This window comes from Aspergillus luchuensis, chromosome 1 (assembly GCF_016861625.1).
Source record: "Aspergillus luchuensis IFO 4308 DNA, chromosome 1, nearly complete sequence".
In the NCBI taxonomy this organism is placed as follows: domain Eukaryota; kingdom Fungi; phylum Ascomycota; class Eurotiomycetes; order Eurotiales; family Aspergillaceae; genus Aspergillus; species Aspergillus luchuensis.
Window position 1 is genome coordinate 1 of NC_054849.1, and position 19,660 is coordinate 19,660.

General features: G+C 35.6%; 5 protein-coding genes across 5 annotated transcripts; 1 reads left to right on the forward strand and 4 right to left on the reverse strand.

The window, feature by feature from the left end:
* Nucleotides 1-403: 403 nt before the first annotated feature.
* AKAW2_10001S (uncharacterized protein) lies at nucleotides 404-918 on the forward strand (the record flags this gene model as incomplete). The annotated part of the gene is made up of 2 exons (XM_041680787.1): nucleotides 404-639; nucleotides 690-918. The coding sequence occupies 2 exons, from the start codon at nucleotides 404-406 to the stop codon at nucleotides 916-918; spliced, it is 465 nt and encodes a 154-aa protein (XP_041536721.1).
* Nucleotides 919-1,740: 822 nt separating this feature from the next.
* Nucleotides 1,741-2,566, reverse strand: AKAW2_10002A (uncharacterized protein; the record flags this gene model as incomplete). The annotated part of the gene is made up of 2 exons (XM_041684545.1): nucleotides 1,741-2,205; nucleotides 2,270-2,566. 2 exons carry the CDS (start codon nucleotides 2,564-2,566, stop codon nucleotides 1,741-1,743), a joined length of 762 nt encoding a protein of 253 aa, XP_041536722.1.
* A 3,659-nt stretch (nucleotides 2,567-6,225) lies between these two features.
* Nucleotides 6,226-7,251, reverse strand: AKAW2_10003A (NADP-dependent oxidoreductase; the record flags this gene model as incomplete). The annotated part of the gene is made up of 1 exon (XM_041685656.1): nucleotides 6,226-7,251. One exon carries the CDS (start codon nucleotides 7,249-7,251, stop codon nucleotides 6,226-6,228), a length of 1,026 nt encoding a protein of 341 aa, XP_041536723.1.
* A 2,640-nt stretch (nucleotides 7,252-9,891) lies between these two features.
* Nucleotides 9,892-10,455, reverse strand: AKAW2_10004A (uncharacterized protein; the record flags this gene model as incomplete). The annotated part of the gene is made up of 1 exon (XM_041686767.1): nucleotides 9,892-10,455. The coding sequence occupies one exon, from the start codon at nucleotides 10,453-10,455 to the stop codon at nucleotides 9,892-9,894; it is 564 nt and encodes a 187-aa protein (XP_041536724.1).
* Nucleotides 10,456-17,284: 6,829 nt separating this feature from the next.
* On the reverse strand, nucleotides 17,285-18,416 carry AKAW2_10005A (sodium:calcium antiporter; the record flags this gene model as incomplete). The annotated part of the gene is made up of 2 exons (XM_041687878.1): nucleotides 17,285-18,193; nucleotides 18,249-18,416. 2 exons carry the CDS (start codon nucleotides 18,414-18,416, stop codon nucleotides 17,285-17,287), a joined length of 1,077 nt encoding a protein of 358 aa, XP_041536725.1.
* Between the last annotated feature and the right edge of the window lie 1,244 nt (nucleotides 18,417-19,660).

Genomic DNA, 19,660 nt, shown 5'->3' on the forward strand with positions numbered 1-19,660 from the left:
AACCCTAAAACCCTAAAACCCTAATAAACCCTAAAACCCTAAAAACCCTAAAACCCTAAAACCCTAAACCCTAAAACCCTAAAACCCTAATAAAACCCTAATAAAACCCTAATAAATAAAACCCTAATAAACCCTAAACTCTCGTAATACTAGATCAGTACACATGGTCTGACTCACTATAACCTAGTCCTGGGCTAATGATAGTAGTATTCCGCGTAGGGAGGTTCTCACTATTCGTGTCTCCGCTTTTGGTTGTTAGCCACGTAGTTCGGTGACAGTGGAAGCAAAGGCTAGTAAATGAGACTTATATAAGAAGACCCCTAAGCACCCTCGAGTCACTTTTATTTCCAAACCATCTAGAGCAACTCTCCTGACCCCAAAGGCTCCTTTCAAATACATCACGATGAAGTTTCTTATTGTCTCTCTCCCATTCCTCGCCACATTGGCATCGGCCTTTATTCCCGCGGATCCTGAGGACAGCGTGGAGACCGCCACCCCTACTCCTTTTGGCCAAAGTCTGATAGCCGGTCCTTCGTTCAACTGCAAAGGATCGAGCCAATGTGGCCATTTCCCAGGCATGACTGGATACTGCCAAAAAGCTGTTGATACTATGCTTCCAGGTCTAGTCTTCGACACCAAGTAAGGAACCATTGTTCCATTTTTTGACAAAAGAACCTAACATGTTCTAGCGGTGGCCGTACGGGCAACTGCTGGGGTGCACCTGACGGTCTTAGATGCGGTGTCTTTGTTGCGGGGCCTGGAGGGTGCACTAGAACCACCGAGCAGATGAAAGCAGCATTCAACAACATTAGGGCCCATGACTGTAAGATATGCGGCACTGTTACGGACGATGATAATGGCAACGACAATTGTCAGATCAAAATTGACTACGTCACGGGATGCAACAACCACAATTAAGGACCTGTCATTACTCTAGCTATTGCTAGCTTGGGGTTCGGTATATGAATGACGTCGAATGTGGGAAGCCCCAGCACTGGATATTTTTGTTAAGGGTCGGCTATTCAAGGGAAGTTTATGAAAAGAGATAAACAAGTTTTGTTATCACTGTACATATAACATTACATTGAATATAGCCTCGTTTTTGTTGTACAAGTAGTTTGATTGACATAGATTTCTGTTTAGACTATCAACGAGAAAGATAGACTTGGTACCACTTACCACAGCAGGTTGTCTCTTTCCAGGTCATAGACAGTCTAGAAGGATTCAATACAACTGTTACATCTTATTATTTGGATTATTAAATATATATTATATAATATTAAACATCTTGCTAGATAACTAACTATATATAATTTTAATCAAGAATAAATAATCAATGATAATATTTAATATTGTATAACAAATTGTTGAATCTATTCTACTCAATATATCTAAACTGTGATATTAAATACAGGAAGAGAAAGCAAGAAATTTAAAATTAATATATATCCTTAATATAGATAAGTAAATAAATTCATATTATATCTCTAAGTCACATGGAACAAAGCAAACAAAACTATATCACGTGTCAAAGTCACATGGCTCACCATTATAAATGGATTAGAATCAAACAGTTTTTATATTAAAACTTCATATTAGTTACATGACCTGCTGGGTTTACAACCAACTGGCCATCCTGCTCTAATAACAGTATTTAACCTGACCTGGCCTGAGTATTAACCACTCTACCACCAATGTCCCAGGCTCCAAGCTGTGATCTGTAAAGTGGATATATATCCATCATTTACCCCCTGGTAACTCGGTCGGTGATAACTGAGATGCCGATACCTCATGAGGATAACTTTGATGATAAGTTGGAGCAATCCCTTGCTGTAGTATTGGTTGCAGTAACGGTCCAGCAGTACCCCCATGATTTGTGGCCTGCAGCCATTTGCGCTGCGTTATCTTCCTTCCCCAGAAAAATCCGGCCCCTAGCATGGCACCCGCTATAGCGGTCAAAGGAATGGCAACACCAAGGCCAATTGCGAGCTTAGTGGACTCATCTGATGAACCAGAACTTGTACCATTCACTTCTGCTGAGCTCGTCGCTGTAACAGTGGTTGTAGCTACACCTCCGATCGTGACAAGAGTATCTTTGATGGAAAAGACACTATCTCCGCTGCAACATGAGGGATCATCACCACAACAGTAATTAACACCACCGCAGGGTGTCATGTAGTATGTCCAACTTGAATTTCCCCCTGCCTATAGAAGAAACCAAACTTAGATTGTGCACACACAGACAAGAATTTAAAGATCCTCAACGCACCGTAGTGTTGCAGATTGACTTTGATAGGCAATTCGGGGTATCCCATGTCTCATCAGTACAGAAGTCTCTCCAATATCCTGCGTACCCCGTCATATTTGTGTAACAAAGGCCATCGGCACGGCATTCGTCGGGGTTTGTGTCATTAATCCGGCAGCACATCGACTCTACTCCTTCAATCGCAATACATGGAGCATATATGTCGTCCTCAACTGGGGTTCCGTCAGGGGCATAACAGGTCTTTGCGGCTGATTTGCCAAATTTTGCGAGGAAGAAAACGCCCAGCGTGATGAGCAGCATATTGGGAGTTTTTCTTTCCTTTTCTTCTTTGTTGTTCTTTTCTTCTTTTTAAATAGGGAGATCCGGCTGTTGACAATATTTAGCAGGATCTCCAAAACTTGGGAGAGCGAGGCTATAAAATAGAAGAACTAAAGACTGCAAGGCGCGACCAGAGCCTCGCTTTCTCTAGCGGGGTTTTTGGTTGCCTTGCATAAAGCCAATGACCACTTATGTTGCTGGGGGGGCGCAGCACACGCATCATACTGGTCGGCCCGAGGGCCCCCTTGTCGCGGCCTTTACTACTTGAAAGAGTTAGTTTCGCAGTCAGATATATCAGCAATAGTTCCAAGCGTTAATAAATGGGAATGGGGCAATCTATAAGGCTCGGTCGTAAAATTCGGCGAGGAACGCCCGGAAAATGCTGGTATGCTTGTTATGATGAGCTGAATTAGCGGCGCTATGCCATTGGATATGTAAGGTTTCTAGTTTCGCATCGCCGAATCCTTTTTACGAGTATTTATCTCCGCTTGCCCCTCTTGACCGTGGGTGAGAGTCCAATGGCGCTTGGGCAGGCATGACCGCCGGAATACCAGGGAGACCGCGGAGGTTTTCACAAGTCGTAGGCAGCACGGGCTCATGCCACAACCCGCGGAGACTTCCTGCGATTCTTAGCGCATCAGCGCTTGAAGATTAAAACACTTTCTACTCCGTACTGCAACAATTAGTGACTGCCTACTAAACCCCTAACCGCCAAATTTGCAGGTTCGTGCACACCCTTATATCCCTGAACTCCCATATCTTTCACCGGAAATAAAAAATTCGCTTTCCTCGTCCCCTTCCAGCCCATTCAGAGCCCGAGCTAGGTCGGGAGTAGTGGTCTTTTTTTATTAGGGTTTAGTCTCCTTGAAAATCATATAGGCTTGCGTCGGTAACGCATCAAGGTACCAATTCAGTTTACTTGTGACGTATGTAATGGCTCGTGGCTTCGGACGGCTTGGCCGTAGTATGTGGCGATGAATAGCGAGTCGAGAGACACGATATATCCTGGTTATATCGCGATAAGAGACCCGGCCAGTTCGCGCGGCAGCTGGCGGTAGAGCTCTGTTCCTTAGATATTACTGCGGTAGAGCCTACATGTAATACTACCTAGCCAGACATACTCGGCAATGTGCTGAAGGGATATGCCTCCAAACTACAACGTATTCGATAGTGCATCCAATGCACCGTGGCCCTGAGGATAAGGGATGATTCCTATCCCAACAATCCTCTTCACGTATATAATAAGGTTGCTTAAAATTTCCCCAAGAATGCCTCGTCTACTATAATAATACGACCTTTATTATTAGCCCGCGGCCCAAACGTTTCGGCTCATGAAACCTGCACTCGCCAGGCTTAACTCCACCGAACTTACGCTGCAATTCTCCGCCTGCTGATTGGCCTATTTTTGATATCCCGCCGTGCCTCGCCGCCCCGCGTGAGTGGCCCAAAGCGGGCCCTCGCCCTCCTCAGCTTTACTCTAGTGCTAAACCTATTTGCAAGAGCCTTGGAGTCTGCCTTACATTACAATCCTAGCGATATACATACTAGACTGTTTTTGCGTCGCGATAAATAGACAAGAAATCTGGATTTGTAGTTCACCTTGCTGTCAGTTTGTAGTGCCGCCGATAGGTCTCGCTCGCCATCTTTAGCGATGACACCCCGATCATTCGAATGCAGCTACCCCAGCCCAACTTTAGGCAATCTTGGTAGCTATTCTCAAGCGCACCTGGGTCGACCCCAGAGCTCCCATCCAGCGCAAAACAGCCAGCCAATCCGGGGCTTGCCTCTGTACTGCGGCTATGGCTGCCCGCACTGTGATCACGCATTGAGAGAATTGCTTTACATGGATGCGGCAAGACAGGGTGCCATGTCATTACAGGTACACAGACCACGGATGACCCATACTATCAGCCGCAGCTGAACCTAGAAGCCCCGCACAGGCGCTCATTCCGGCAGCCAATAATGACCCTAACCGTGTCAACATACTCAACACTATCCTATCTGTCGTCAGTAGATGTTCCCAACTCCGTATGTTGAGAGTCATGTGTGAAATGCCAATAGATAAGAGCGCTTGTTCAATACAAGAAAATTAGTATCTGAGAAATTATATATAGCTTACAGCAGTCCCAATCTGCTGCTCCAAGAATAATTATCAAGGTGTTGATCTTTCTCAACATGAAAAATCAATTATGTTAAATCACTTGTTGACTAATTGTTTTGGCTGTGCAAGGTAACAAAAATGTTGACTAGGCAAATCTCTCGGCCACTCTCACGTGTGTATGTCGCAAATATTTCGACCACGGCCAGTCAACAACATTTACGTTAAATATCATTGAATTGGAGAGTCAGCCAGGCGGTGTGATCCTTGCGACCAAAGAGGCCGTGTCGGTTGTTTCATTATCTGAAGATTCTAATGCTTCGAGAAAAATCCAAGATGCCGAAAATGGCCCTCTGTGCTCTACTATCTAGCGCTCACAACGTCAGTGTACAATTTTACCAGGCATCAAAATTCAGCACTGGGTCTTCTTTATATACAGAGTAGTCGATTAGCCCTTTTTCCTACTTTTTTAATGAGGGGTTTAAGCTTTTTTGGGTTTCATACAAGCCTAATTGTAATGAAGGTTGATGGCGAACAGACATTATCGTAGCATAGTAGCCTTAGTAGAAGGAAGCGAGATCAGTGATTGGTAGGTAGCCCCGCACCTTTTCCGTCTGCCAGGACAGACGGAATATACGCCTAAGGACTTATCCGCGGAAACCTCGGATTTAAAAGAAATACTACTGGAATACGCACAGGTACATACTATGGGTTCGTCGCGCATAATATCCCAGCGGCTCATGAGTTGCGCCACTTGACGACTCCGTACCACGCTCGTCATAGGAAATACCTTTGGTCATGTCTCCTTGGATTCGATGTTACTCTTTTTGAACAGCTGAAGATCTCTAATTCTCTAAGAGTGCTAAGCCTTTCTATATTAGCTCGCCGGCTCTCTACTCTTAAGTTTGGTGCTTCATTAGACCCCCTGGTAAGGTATGGGGATTGTCGGCCATATAGAAATAGATAGCAGCACGCAGGTTAACAAAGACGATACACGGCTACTGGAGCCTTGCCATGCATGTTAATAACCGGACTCCGGCACAATCTAGTATTCTGGGCTCTTCAATGTGCTTTACTATCGGAAGTAATGGGCCTCAGACCAGGAGAGCGAAATAACATCAATTCTCCAGCAGTGTCGGACCTCCAGTCAAACAATTTATTCCTTCTAGTTTTTGCAGGATAAATAGTGATTATGTCACTGATAGTATACGCTGATACACTCAGTCTGAGATCTAGCTTTGAGATATAGTATTACCAAGGTAAAACAAAAATGATGATATTGTGCCTGCGGCCTCAGAGATGAGATGATAATAATGCTGTTAAAACGTCATACTTTTTTGTAGGGTCGAGGACAGTCAATATGACAATTACGTATTCATGTTCCGCCTAAATATTTTTCTTCTGCATTTCTACAATTGATGGTCTTCTCTATAACACCGCCTGAGCTTCGATTGTCCTCAGTGTTGAATGCATGGATTGCGCTTCATAATTCTTAAGAAACAAACCCTCAACCTACCTATTACCTGCTGTGATGGTGTCTCATCTACCTATTTAGGCCTAAGTCAAATACAATCTTTCCACTCGCATGGCCAGTCGCCAGCCTTCCAAACGCTGGCCGAAACTGCTCCAATGGCCACACGCTATCCACCCTTCCCTTACACAGTCCCGATTCAATCAACTCGCCGACCGCCCCTAGTTGAGTGCCACTTGGTTGCATTACAAAGAATATATCTTTGACACCCCTTGTGTTCGGATTCTTCCATGGACAGACGGTTCTAGGAGGCTGGAAAATACTTACTACCGTGCCTTTCTCCTTCACAGTCCACCAAGCATCCTGGAGTGCTCGTCCTCCTATACAGTCAACCACCACATCCACCAGCCTTCCGTCCTCCTCCTCTACCCAGGCCTTCAGGTCAGTAACTCGGTAATTCACTGCATCCTTGGCCCCCATCGATCGTACCAGATCGATGTTGTCGGGTCCACATGTTCCGATCACCTCGACGCCCAGCACCTTCGCTGCAAGCTGCACAACCCACAGCCCAACGCCACCAGATGCAGCTGTGACCAGTATTCTTTTGTTTTTCCATGCCGCGCGCGCTTTGGGTATATCCATCACGCCCTCAGGAGGGACTATTCCGGCGTTAACAAAGAGAATCTGCCAAGCAGTCTCGGCTGATACTGGTACAGCAGCAGCCTCGACCCAGGTCAAGCGTTTTGGCTTAAAGGCGAGCTCTTCTGTAGTCGCGATTGTAAAATCACGAGCGTTGCCAGGTCTGGCATAATTTGTACGAGCATATATCTCAGCCCCGGGTTGGAAAGGGGAATCTGGGGGCGCAGAGACAACGGTACCGGAGACATCGGGACATGGGATTAGGAGGCGATCAGTGGATGGAGGAAAATTTTTCGGCCAGGAAAGCTCTCCGGTGCAAGGGGAGCATGCCTGGACATGAATCAAGTGCTCGCCTTTCGTTGGGTTGGGGTTGGCAACTACGTCGGTTTGGAGGGTTAGATCTTCCGCATTAGATTCAGCGGTTGGCTGAATCAGAGCACGTGCGGTTTCAACAGGCATGACAAGTCCAAGGCCGTGATTGTTCTTTGTTAATTCAGATTGGGAGAAAGGGTGGATGCATATTCCAATATCACACTAGAATGGTGATCAGAGGGGTGATATATATGCGTGAAGTACGATCTCGGCCCTCGTATTCAGCAGGGGTACACCCTCAGGTTCCCGCAGCGCTTCGATCGGATTGGCTGGAACCTTCGATCCAGACGAGCGATTTCTCGTATTCAATTCCATGATGCCCGGTAGGGTAGAATTCTAGTAATGATGATGCAATATGCCTTTATTCGATCTCAACCAAATTTCTGGCTACTATTGTGCAAGATCAACAGCCAATTAGGTCGTCCTCTACGTGTGGCAATACCTCTCATATGTGACTTAGCCGTGGTAGGATAAAGGGGATATATATCAGCTATTTGAGATAACGAAATCGATACCTGTGCGAATCGGCAAGACTGTTTCCACGCCCCTTTAACGATGCCAAGACATCCATGGTCAGGCACGTAAAAAGGACGCAAAATATCCCTAAACAGCCAGGTGTCAGCCTTCCATTGTTCGCATCACTGCCTGTGCATAGCGGCTCGGTTGGGGTGACCCTTTCACCCAGCAGCTCTGCCAAGTCCCAGAAATAATACACTTAATCTTTACAAAGGAATGACATCAAGGCTACTACCATAGGTGCTCTGCAAATAGTCTTTCTATTATGTGTTGAGCTGATAAATAGCCGGTAACAACAAGGTAGTCAGTTTACATGATGGAGAATATATAGAGATATAGAAGTGCTGTTTCATCTTCTCCTCGTTGTTTGATTAGCTCCCATTTACTGGGATTGAGCAGTGTTGGAGAGTATTATCTTTATTAATTGTCCATTTGCATCCTCAGGATTTAAGATATATATTAATGGCAATAGTACCATGGCAACCAGAGTAAACCATTTCCCGGTCACTCAGACAAGTACTAATACTTGCAGTACTAAGTAGAGATGCTGATCATACCCATGACATTTTTAAAACCGCTTTTCTATTAACTAAAGGTTGGGAGAATAGAGAAGCAAGAAAGACACTTGCATCTATACTTACTATCAAAAGATATTTGTACTGGAAATTGACTGTAGATTGTAACTGGATTTAGTATCAATAAAATAGTTAGTTACAGTGCTAGCTGTTATTGCCTTCCATGTCGGGAAACATAGAGACACTCTTTCAAATCCTAACCATGTGACACGCTAATCCTGATATGGCTACCTCCGTATTTAGAAACTTTGTTTTATAATTGTATTGACATAATGCAAAGTATATGAAACACGAGTAAATAGTATAGTTATGTAGTGCTATATATCTAAAAATAATAATCCCCATCACTATGAGTTGTCCGCACGCACTGCTTCCTATAAGCTTATTATCTGCAAACACCCAAACCATTTATAAATGGCAAGAAACATCGATTCTTGGCAATGTAAGATGATTATCCATATGATACACAGCAAGAACAGGCTCACTACATCACAAATGGCAAAGGTAGAAAAGTATAGTGAGCATTCTATTACTTACATATGTAAGAACATGCAGTTATTTGGTAGTGCCAGGTCTCCCCTAGTACCTGTCAGTTAACAACCAAGCATCACCTCTATCATGCTGGACGCTCTCTATGACCACCTCACCGAAAAGCCCGGCCTATATATAGCAGAGATGGTTGTCTTCCTATAAGATAAGTTCAATATATTACCATTTTCATCCAGCATTAGACATGCACTTTCCCGGGCCGGCTGGACTAAAAGGCTAGTCCAGCGGAAAGCAAAAGAACAGAATCCTGAACTACAAGATTTCTACCAGTATAAACTATCTGAGTTTCGGTTGTATCATCTTGTGTTCATCGATGAATCTGGGTGCATTAAAAGAATAGAATATAAACAGACTAGCTAGTCACTACTCGGCATGTCACCAGTCTAAGTGTCAGAATTTCATCAAGGCCAGTACTACCAGATACTACTAGTATATACTCAAGACAGTATTATTCTGTCTTGTATCTTCAAAGGTTCAACTGATGCAGTATTCTTTAAATCATTTATTGAACAGCTTCTACAACACTGTGAGAGGTGGCCGGAGCCAAAATCCGTGCTTATTATAGACAACACATCTTTTTATCATTCTGACCGAGTCAAACAGTTGTGTTCTGACGCGGGTATTAAAACTATTATATTTGCTGCCTTACTCTCCAGATTTCAACCCCATCAAGGAGTTCTTTGCTGAGCTGAAGATTTATATTAAGAAAGCTTGGTCAGCATACGAAGAGAATCCCAACCAAGAGTTTCATGCCTTCCTCTGGCGGTGTGTTCATGATGTTGGTGCAAAACAGGAGAGCGCTGAAGGCCATTTCCGACATGCAGGTATAGTAATAGAGATTGTATAAGTGGCCGCCATAGTCGAATTCTATGTACGTATAATGAACAGCATAAGTCAAGCTGCGTAAACGTGTTCTAAACCGTGCCAGATTGGTTTACTGAGGCCCTCAAAATGATTTGGGCTTGTCGCGTAAGTAGTGGCAGGGCTGGGGTCGTCATATGCAGTGACCTATTTCGGCTCGCACTTACTGGTATCACGATAGCCAGGCGGCTAATTACGATATAGGCGGGGCCAACTTGTCAACGGCTCAGGGTAATTTCTTGCCGCTGATCTTATCTAAGATCTGAAATATAATGTGGTTCTGTACTCGGTAACAACCGAGGTCAGTCTTCTTAACTCCCGGGCATATTCTGCGTCGGAGGTCATCTTTATCTATCCCTTGAGTAATGTGTTGATCAAGAAACTCCTCAGAGGCAACATATAGGGTTGTATTGAATGTATTTTGATGAAAAGGTGGAGGTTCCGAAGCGAGATGGTCTGTCGTGCTCTTCTTGCATGGAGGTGAGATAGTGCACTTTGGTTGCTCTTCTGTAAATTCCTGAGGTGGAATTGTGCTGGCTGGCTGTGCATTATCATTTAACGAACGCTGCTCAACCGAGTCCTCAATAGCGACGCTAGATGTCGCCTGCTGCGACGTTGAGCGAGAGGGTTGGCAGGAGGCTACCGAGGGCGTCCCGATCGCCGCAGGTATGGCCACCTTACGATCCGTAAGTGGATTTTGGTCGGCCAACTGCAGGTAACGCTTAACTGAGGCGGTGGAAATGCCGGGAGACAAAATTAGATTCTTGATGAGATGGTTCTTCATCTCCATTTTTTGCAAGGCGATTCGATTCGCGATGTCCGTCTGCCGGGTTTCCTGCTGAATTGCACGTATTCGTTTCTCTAGCTTCCGGATGTAATCTTGTCTGCGAGCACGGCTTTTGCGCTGGTTCTCACGTACGCGAGCAAGTCAATCGGATTTCGGATAGAATTAGTTAGACTACGAAGAATCGCAGAAGATTTCCTTGAAAGCCGCATACCTGCTGCGCCTTCGCTTCTTGATCCATCGCGTCTGGGCACTACAATGATGAGAACCCATAGAGTGAATTCTTTCCTGGTCGTGGTGAATCAGAGCCAAAACAACGTTCTGACTGGCAGAGTGTGGGGAGCGATTGGACCGATGCTATTCAGGTATAGAACGGGTTGAGAGGAGTCGTCCTTTACGGGGCTGAGCGTACGCGGAACAGAACGGGGCTCCCTGTCCACGTGAAGAGATTACTAATAGTATTTTTGCCCAACTAACATTAACTTGATCAGGGTCTCAGTTATGAGGGGCCCAGAAATTAGTGCGCCAGTGTTAGAAGAATCCTGACACTGGATAAGCTGTATTATATAATTAAAATAACTTATAATCAGGATTTTTATAGCTAACACTGAACTATTTTTATTATATAGAAAGATAAGTTAGTATCAGAGATTTACTATTAATAATAAATTATCTTTTTATATGAAGATAAGTCTTCTAATTATAATAAAATTCTAATTTTATATAATTTTAAATAGTTAAATCTATACAGTATAGTTTAAACTTAATAGAGAAATAATATATATCTCTTAGATATATAGTATATAGTCTAGTTGATTTATTATAATTATATCTATAATAATTAAAATAATCTATATATAAGTAAAGTTATAAGCAGATTTTAATTTACCATAATAATAAGATTATAAATTAAATTATAATATATATTATTATTATTATTTTTTATTATTTATATTTTTTTTAATATCTTTTTCTTTTTTTTTATTTTCGTCCCCTGCAATATTTCTTTTATATTTAAATCTTATTTTTATTTTTATTAAGTATTTTTTTTATCATTTATTCTTTATAAAATTATAATAATATTTAAACTGATTATAAAATAAGTAATTCTACAGGTTTAAACATTAATAAAACTAAATTATATATTAAAAGTAATTCTGTTAATAATCTAATTATAACTATATCTGAAATTAGCTGAATTATTTCTTAAATTATAATTAAATCTGCTTATAATAAAATTTTATTTAAATTTAAATTTATCTGTAATAAAATAGCCTGCTAATTAATATTTAGAATTATTTTAAATTAATTTTAATTATTATAGAAATAATTTTTTATAAATTTAATATTTTATATATAAACATGCTTCCTTCCAGTTAGATTTAAATTAATTATTAATTTATATTTAATATATTACTAATAAAAAAATCAGTTATAGACTGTATTCAGCTACTAAAACTAATTATTTTATATTTTAATCTAGTTTAAATCTAGTATTAACTCCTGCTAAGCTGTTTATATTTATTATTAATATTAAGAATAATTATATACTGTATTTAATTATTAGAACCTGTTATATTATATTAGAATCTAATTTAAATCTAATATTAATTTTAATTAAATTCTTTATATATATTCTAATTTAGTACAGAATCAATTTAAATCTTATTTTAATTAATACTAAATCTGAGAAGCAGCTATTTTAAAATTTATTATAAATTAAATTTAATCAGGTTTTTATTTTATTATAATTAAGTTTAAATATAATTTTAATTTCTGCTGGTTACACTGTACCTGGCATTTAAATATATATTAATCTAGATATTAATATAATACTAAACTTATTTAAATTTAATTAATATTATAGTATAATTCCTGTTTCTATATTAATTTAATTAAATTTAAATTAATTAAATTATAAAACTAATTCTATTATTAAGATTATCTTTTTTCTTTAAAAAGATAGAGTATACTCTTATTAATTTTAATTAAGTTAAAGATAAATTAATTTTTAGTTAATAGTATAGTAGAGTATATATTATTTCTCAGATTTTATTAAATTTAAACTAACAAGAATAGATACTGGATTAAGATTAGTAGTAATATTTTATATAATATAATTTTTAATATAATCTTCTTTTTATATTATTATATAAGAGATTAGTATAGGAGTTAGTTTATATATAATTTTTAAATTATTAAAGTTTATATTAAATTTAAACTTAGTTAAACTTTAAAAGAATCTTAAAGAAAATATTTAACTTTTAAAAATTATTATTAATAATTAGATCTTAATCTAGTACTGTCACAGCTAGAACTGGTAATATAAAAATTTTATATTTAAATTAAAATTAATTTTTATTTAAACTCTGTTTAAATTTAATTAATATATATAGTTAAATTTTTCAAGATTTTTTAATTAATTAAATTTATAATAATTTAATATATTATATATATAATAATATATTTATATTACTACTAAATTTAAACTAACTAGCTTATAATAAATTTAATTTTTTATTTATAGAATATTATAGTATCTGATTCTATTAAAACTCAGTTAAAGTTATAATTCTTGTTTATAAAAATTATGAAATAAATATATTTTAATCTAGTAATTATTAAGTTTAAACTAACTTTAATCTATTATAGCGTGGTACTGAGATCTTAAAGAATTTAAATAATAATATTTAAGATTTTTTTATTTTAATTAAAAAATAATATTATTACAGAATATCCAGCTCTTTAGATTAGATAATTTATTATAATAAATAAATCTATATTTAAAACCCGTTGGAACAAGATTTAAACTTAGTTTTAATAATTTAATAATAATAGTAATTAATAAGTAATAATAAGATAGTAAATAAAAATAAATTATAATATACTTAATCTAATAATAAAACTAATTTTATTTAAATTTAAATTAAATTATTATTAATTTTTTATTATACAGATTTCTGTTTCCAGGATACTGGCTTTTTTATATAAATAAACTTTAATAAATAATTAATTATATTATTTATATAATTTAATTTTTTATTGTTATATTTTAATATAAGATAAAACTTCAACTATTATAGATTCTAGAGAAAATTATATTAATTAATTTTTTTATAAAAACTAGATAAATAGCACTCTTAATACTGATCTAATATATAATAAACTAGTAACTAAATAAAAATTATTATTAATTAAAATAAAATTAAATATATTATAGAGATTCTATAGGTTCTAAGAAGTTTTAAAATATTTTTAATATTATTTTATTACTTTTTTCTAGCTTTTATTTATATCAAGAACTTATTTGGTCTAATATAAGATAAAAAAAAATAAATAAAATATATTATTTTTTTTTAGATATCTTGCCACACAGAATATATTATTAGAATTATATTATATAGAATTAATATTAGTTTTAATTTATATAATTTATTTTACTGATATCTCTTCACTGTATTTTTTTAATCTAATTAAAATTTAATAAATATTAAATATAATTTTAGTTATATCTGAATATTAACTAATTTTAATCTAAGTTTTAACTAAGTATTAATCAAGTTTAAATTTAATTAAAATTCAAATATAACTAAAACTGGATTAAACAGGAATTAAAATTAAATTAAAATTCTTTTTAGATCTTATTTATTTTAAAATATTTTCTAATAAAGATTCTTTTTAGCCAGTAATATAATTATCCTGGAAATAATTACTTTCTGTAATTCTAGTATATATATATATAATCTATTATTATATATAATAAATTTTTAATTAATCAAGATATAATTTATTTAATATCTAGATCTTCTGCTTATACTTTAATTAATTATAAAATTTTATATCTTTAAAATATATATCTTATATTAATTTTATTTTTATAAGAAGCTTATTACATAAGACTGAATCTTATATAATATATATTATATACTTTACAGGATAATTGCTAAGCTTCTTATAAAAGTTTTTTTAAATATATATTTTATAGAATATTAAAATATATAAAAAATATTTTATCTATTTTTAAATTAAATTAAATTTATAAAAATAATTTTCTAGATTTATAATAGAATTCTTCAGTAATAATATCAAATTTAAATATTATTTAAATAATAATTATTACTAACCTGGATCTTATTTTATATATATATATATATTATTATTATTTAAATTCCCTGCTTATTTTAATATATATATAAAAAGAGTATATCCTGCCAACTAATAATATTTAATATTTAAAATAATCTTTAAAATATTATATAATAAGCTTTCTATATTTTAAGATTCATGAAGGTATATATATAGATATTAAATTTTTTATAATTAATATATAAATAATATTAATTAAAGTTAAATTATAAAACTTATTTTTTATTTCTTTATTTTATTTTATAATATTAAAGATATTAGTCTTTCCAGTAATCATCTTAAAAAAAAATTAATTTTAATAAAATAAATTATTTAAAATACAGCTGCTTGTTGATCTGTACAATAAATTATAATAAAATATTATTATATTAAATTAAAAAAAAATATCTTAAATCTATTAATTAAAAGATTTATTTTTATTAAAATTTTACTCTCAGAAAACATCTATAAAAATTATTAATAAAAAAAAAAATTAAAATTTTATAATATATACTAGCTATATCAGTTTTTTTTAAATAATATAGTAGTTTTTTCTTATAAATTAATACAGTTAAATAATCTTTTATATTCAGATTTTAATAAAGAACTCTAAAAGATATTAAACTAAAAGAATCTATTAATTTAATAAAAATAGAATTTAAAAGAAACTTTTCTGAAAGTTAAATTAGATTATATTTAAACTGAGTTTAAATTAAAAAGAAATTTATTTATTATTAGATTAAATATATTTATTTTTAATAAAAGATTCTTAATCTTATCTGTGATTTTAATAGAAAGCTTAATTAAAGAAGATAGAATATATAAATAATAAAAATATATAATTATAATAATAAATAAAAATTAATATTAAGTAATAGATAAAAAAAATTAAATTTTAATTTATATTTTATTTTAAGAATCCTCCCAGGACCCTGAGAATGATAGTATTTTATATAAATTAATATATATTAAATTTAAATAAAATTAAAATATATTATAGAATTTATATTAAGATTAAGATTAAGTAATCCATAAATAATCTTTAATTAATTATTAAACTTTATTAACTATTAATATTTTAAGATATTTAATATTAATTTATATATTTTATTTATTAATAATAATAATATTATGCCAAGACTCTGTATTAGAAGATTTTAGATAATTAAAAAAAATCTATTTTGAAAGAATTAGTAATATTTATAATTTAAACTTAGATTAAATAAAATATATATTAAGTTTTTTTTAAAAATTATAGAAAGCTATAATATATAAGTTTTTTTTTTATTATATTTATATTATTTATTCTTTCAATTATGCAGTACATCATAGTAGAATCTTTTTAATATTAATATATTAAACTTTATATTATATAATAAATATATTTATTCTTTAGTAGATCTCTGTAGAGCTTCTATTAAAAATATAAATAAATAAAAAAAATAAAAATATTAATAATATTATAAAACTAGTAATTTATTAGATATAATATAATTCCATACTATAAAATAGAAAAGTCTAGTATTATTTTAATATTTATAATACTTAATTCTTGAATAAATATAAGATCAGGACTAAAATTAAATTAAATTATATATTATATTTTTTTATTAAAATAGCTGGAGTACTATTTTTCTAACTGCTATATTAGTTTATATATTATATTAAATTTATAATATAAAGTTAATTAGTTTAAACTTAGTATAAATTAAGAATAAATATATCTTTAATATAAGAATATTAAAAATCTAATTAGTATCAGAAATAGATAGCTTTGAAATATAAAATAATAATAAATTTTTATTATATATAAAATAAATAATATTAATATTATTATTTTTTATATTTAAATACTCAGGCATAGTAAGATAATCCTGAATTTTATTAATCTTAATTTAAAATTAATTATTTTTATTAATAATCACTTCTATTTCTGAAATTAAATTTAAAGATAAAGAAATATAAGCTTAAGAAAATAATATATTATTATTTATAATATTATTTAAGTTAGTACTAGCTTCGGATTCTGATTTAGATTATTTATTATCAGAAAAATAATCTAATTAATTATTTATTATATTAAGTCCAGAAATATCCTAAAATAAGAATAAATATATATTAGTTTAAGATATTATAAATAATAAAATATTAATGAAAAAATACATCTATAGATTTAATATTATTAATAAATTAAATAATTTTATTAATGATTTGCTGGTCCGCCATGATTATATAATAAGAATATTAAATAAATCTATTAAATTTATATTAAATTTAAACTGGGTTTAAACTTAAAAAATTCTAAGAAGGAATTTATAATATATTAATAAATAAAAAAACAGAATCAAGTAATCAAGATAATTTAGTATTAGAATAAATATAAATAAAAATTTCAGATTATTTATATAATCTACAGAGATATTATATAACTGGGATTATTTAGTATTAGAAATAAATATATCACGTGCTTGAGCTCATCCCGAGTCAGGATTTCTCTGAAACTGTCTAAGCTATTTTTCCAGCTCCAGTCTGACACCGGCGCACTAATTTCTGACCCCCTCGCAGCTGTATGCCCAACTTGATCGATCTGGCGCAGTGTAGAATATCCCGCTCTCATATTGATATCTATATCTTAAGGAAGCTATACAAGTATCACGTTCGTACATTGTTTCAAAATGGCGCTGAATAATACGAAGACAGATTGCCCTAATCAACGCCGGTAAACGGTAAACTCCAAGCACAGGAACACGAGGTAGGTGACCAGGAGCACTACACCTGCACTCCTCCCAAGTCCTAAAAAAATGACAGCACAGAATACCAGAGAGGACAGCCAGACTGCCACCAGCTCAAAAAGCACAAAATTATCTGCCTCTTGTGCCGGGTACCCTGCCACAGCAACGACACCAACACAGAGCGTCAGCAGGAAAATGTTGCTTCCTGCCGTCGTCGCGGCCATAATGCCACCGTGGCCGCGGGAACCACTAAGGATTGCTACCAGTTTTTCTGGCAGAGTAGTAGCAAAGGAGACAACAGTCAGACCGAAGACGGTTCCCGAGAGATGCAGGGAGTCGGCGATGGTGACGGCACTGTGGGAGAGGATATATCCCGACAGTGAAAGCGAGATGAATCCGAGAATGAGCTGGAATATGTGGTAAGGAAGGCTTCTGCATCGTCTGCTCCCTTTGTCTGTTGATGACGGCGCATGGTCATTCGCGATGAGAGGAGAGGTCTCGGAGAGAGGGGCGTGGTTGGCGAATTCGTCGTCCTCGCTATCACTGGATTCTCCGTCGCTATCACTGTCTGATAGTTCTGGGGGTGAGGCTACACCCTTATATATAGCGTAGATGATAGAGACTATGTAGAGGGCAAAAATAGCAATCAAGACCCCACCGACGATATGGTTTAATTGGTTGAAGAATGCCAGCATCACGAAGAGCGTCGTAACTATGAACAGCAGGGCCGAGTATAACTTTGCGCTACGGTCAAACCCAAAACCCCGGGGGTAAAAGAGTAGCCCTAAAGAAAAGGCGCCGAGGATGTTGGAGATAGTCGAGCCCATGACGTTCCCAAGGGCCAGGGGGCTGCGACGCTGCAGAATGGCGGCAACCACCACGGCGAGCTAATGAGGGATTAGCCAGGAGAGATATTGGATCGAATTGCATTGAATTGCAGACTTCTTCCCATTCAGCACCAGCAGTCAAGAGAGCAATAACAGTCTGCGAGATGCCTAAGCGTCGCCCGACAATGACGGTGTGGTCGATGAATTTATCCGCGCCATAGTCAAGAACAAACACACCTGCAATCAAAGTGGCAACATTAAAACACAGAGCGTCCCAATCCATTGTTGTCTTTGAGTGTATTTCACGTATGTCCGGGGCAATGGAAATGGCGGGTACTAGAGGGAAAAATTAATACGTCTTGAAAATCAAGTCCCGGAAATCAAACTTTGGCGCCTCCTCGACCGCCTCCATAATAACTTGGGTTGATTCTCAGGAAGGTGCCTAGAGTCAGAACACAGGTGGGTTCATTATATGACTAATCCTGGCGGATATACAGTATCTCCCTTCTCCGGGTATCCACCTATTCTGCTGTTCCCACACTGACCGAATTCTTGACTTCAGCATTGCCCGCATTCTCGCGCTTCTTAGCAGAGATGCAGCCAAAATCGAACACTCGTTGTCCGTTCCATTCGCAAATTCATTACAACCGCGCCATACGGGCAGCCTAACACCACGAACGGCTACGAGGCCACGGCCGGCACCCACGAGGCTCCATGTTCGTTTAAGAAGTGGTATAGGACGCATGTACGCACATTGATGTATAGTTTCTGTATGCTACATATCGCCCAAGGCGAGTGGTCAGCGTAAATGAAATCATCCATTCATCCATACTGTGCACGGTAGGTCTTTACCAGCACACATGTCAACGCCCCGGAAGATATTCGCAGGATAACTTGCGACCGGGGAACAGAGAACAATAGGTCAAACAAACAGATTTCGAATTGAGACCGATATTGATTAGTTACGTGTTTAAGGTAATGATGACAAATCGGGCGGTCATCTGAGCGTCTTTTTCTGGTCCACCTCGTTCAGAGCAGGACGACGAGGTTTCCGCATGAGGTCGCATGCCTTCCGAGTAAGTCCAATGGTCACGGAGGAGGTCGAGGCGAATAACGATTCCTTTTGGTCGGAAAAATTAATCATTCCAATCTAAAATGTGGCGTGCGAGTATTTCACCTCGGTCCCGGCTAGGTCAGCGATCAGGCTTCGTTGCTGTTGAGCTGTTCGAGAAACATAGAATGCTGGCACTGCGCCGAGGATACCAACAACCACTCCCCAGTAGCAAGAGCATCAGGGGGGGTGGTTGTTGGTATTGAGGGAATATTATATATACTAGGTTTTTATCAAAGTTGTTTATTTAACAGAGGCTTTCTTGTATCCAAACTATATAACCTCTCATCAGGCCCTAACTCCTTGCTCAGTATCTCTTATCAATAACCCTCTTCAAGAGGGCCAGTTGAAATGTTTCATGGCCTGAAGTATACCAATTTTATATAACTTTCTTCAGGCTCAGGCTACGCTGTACA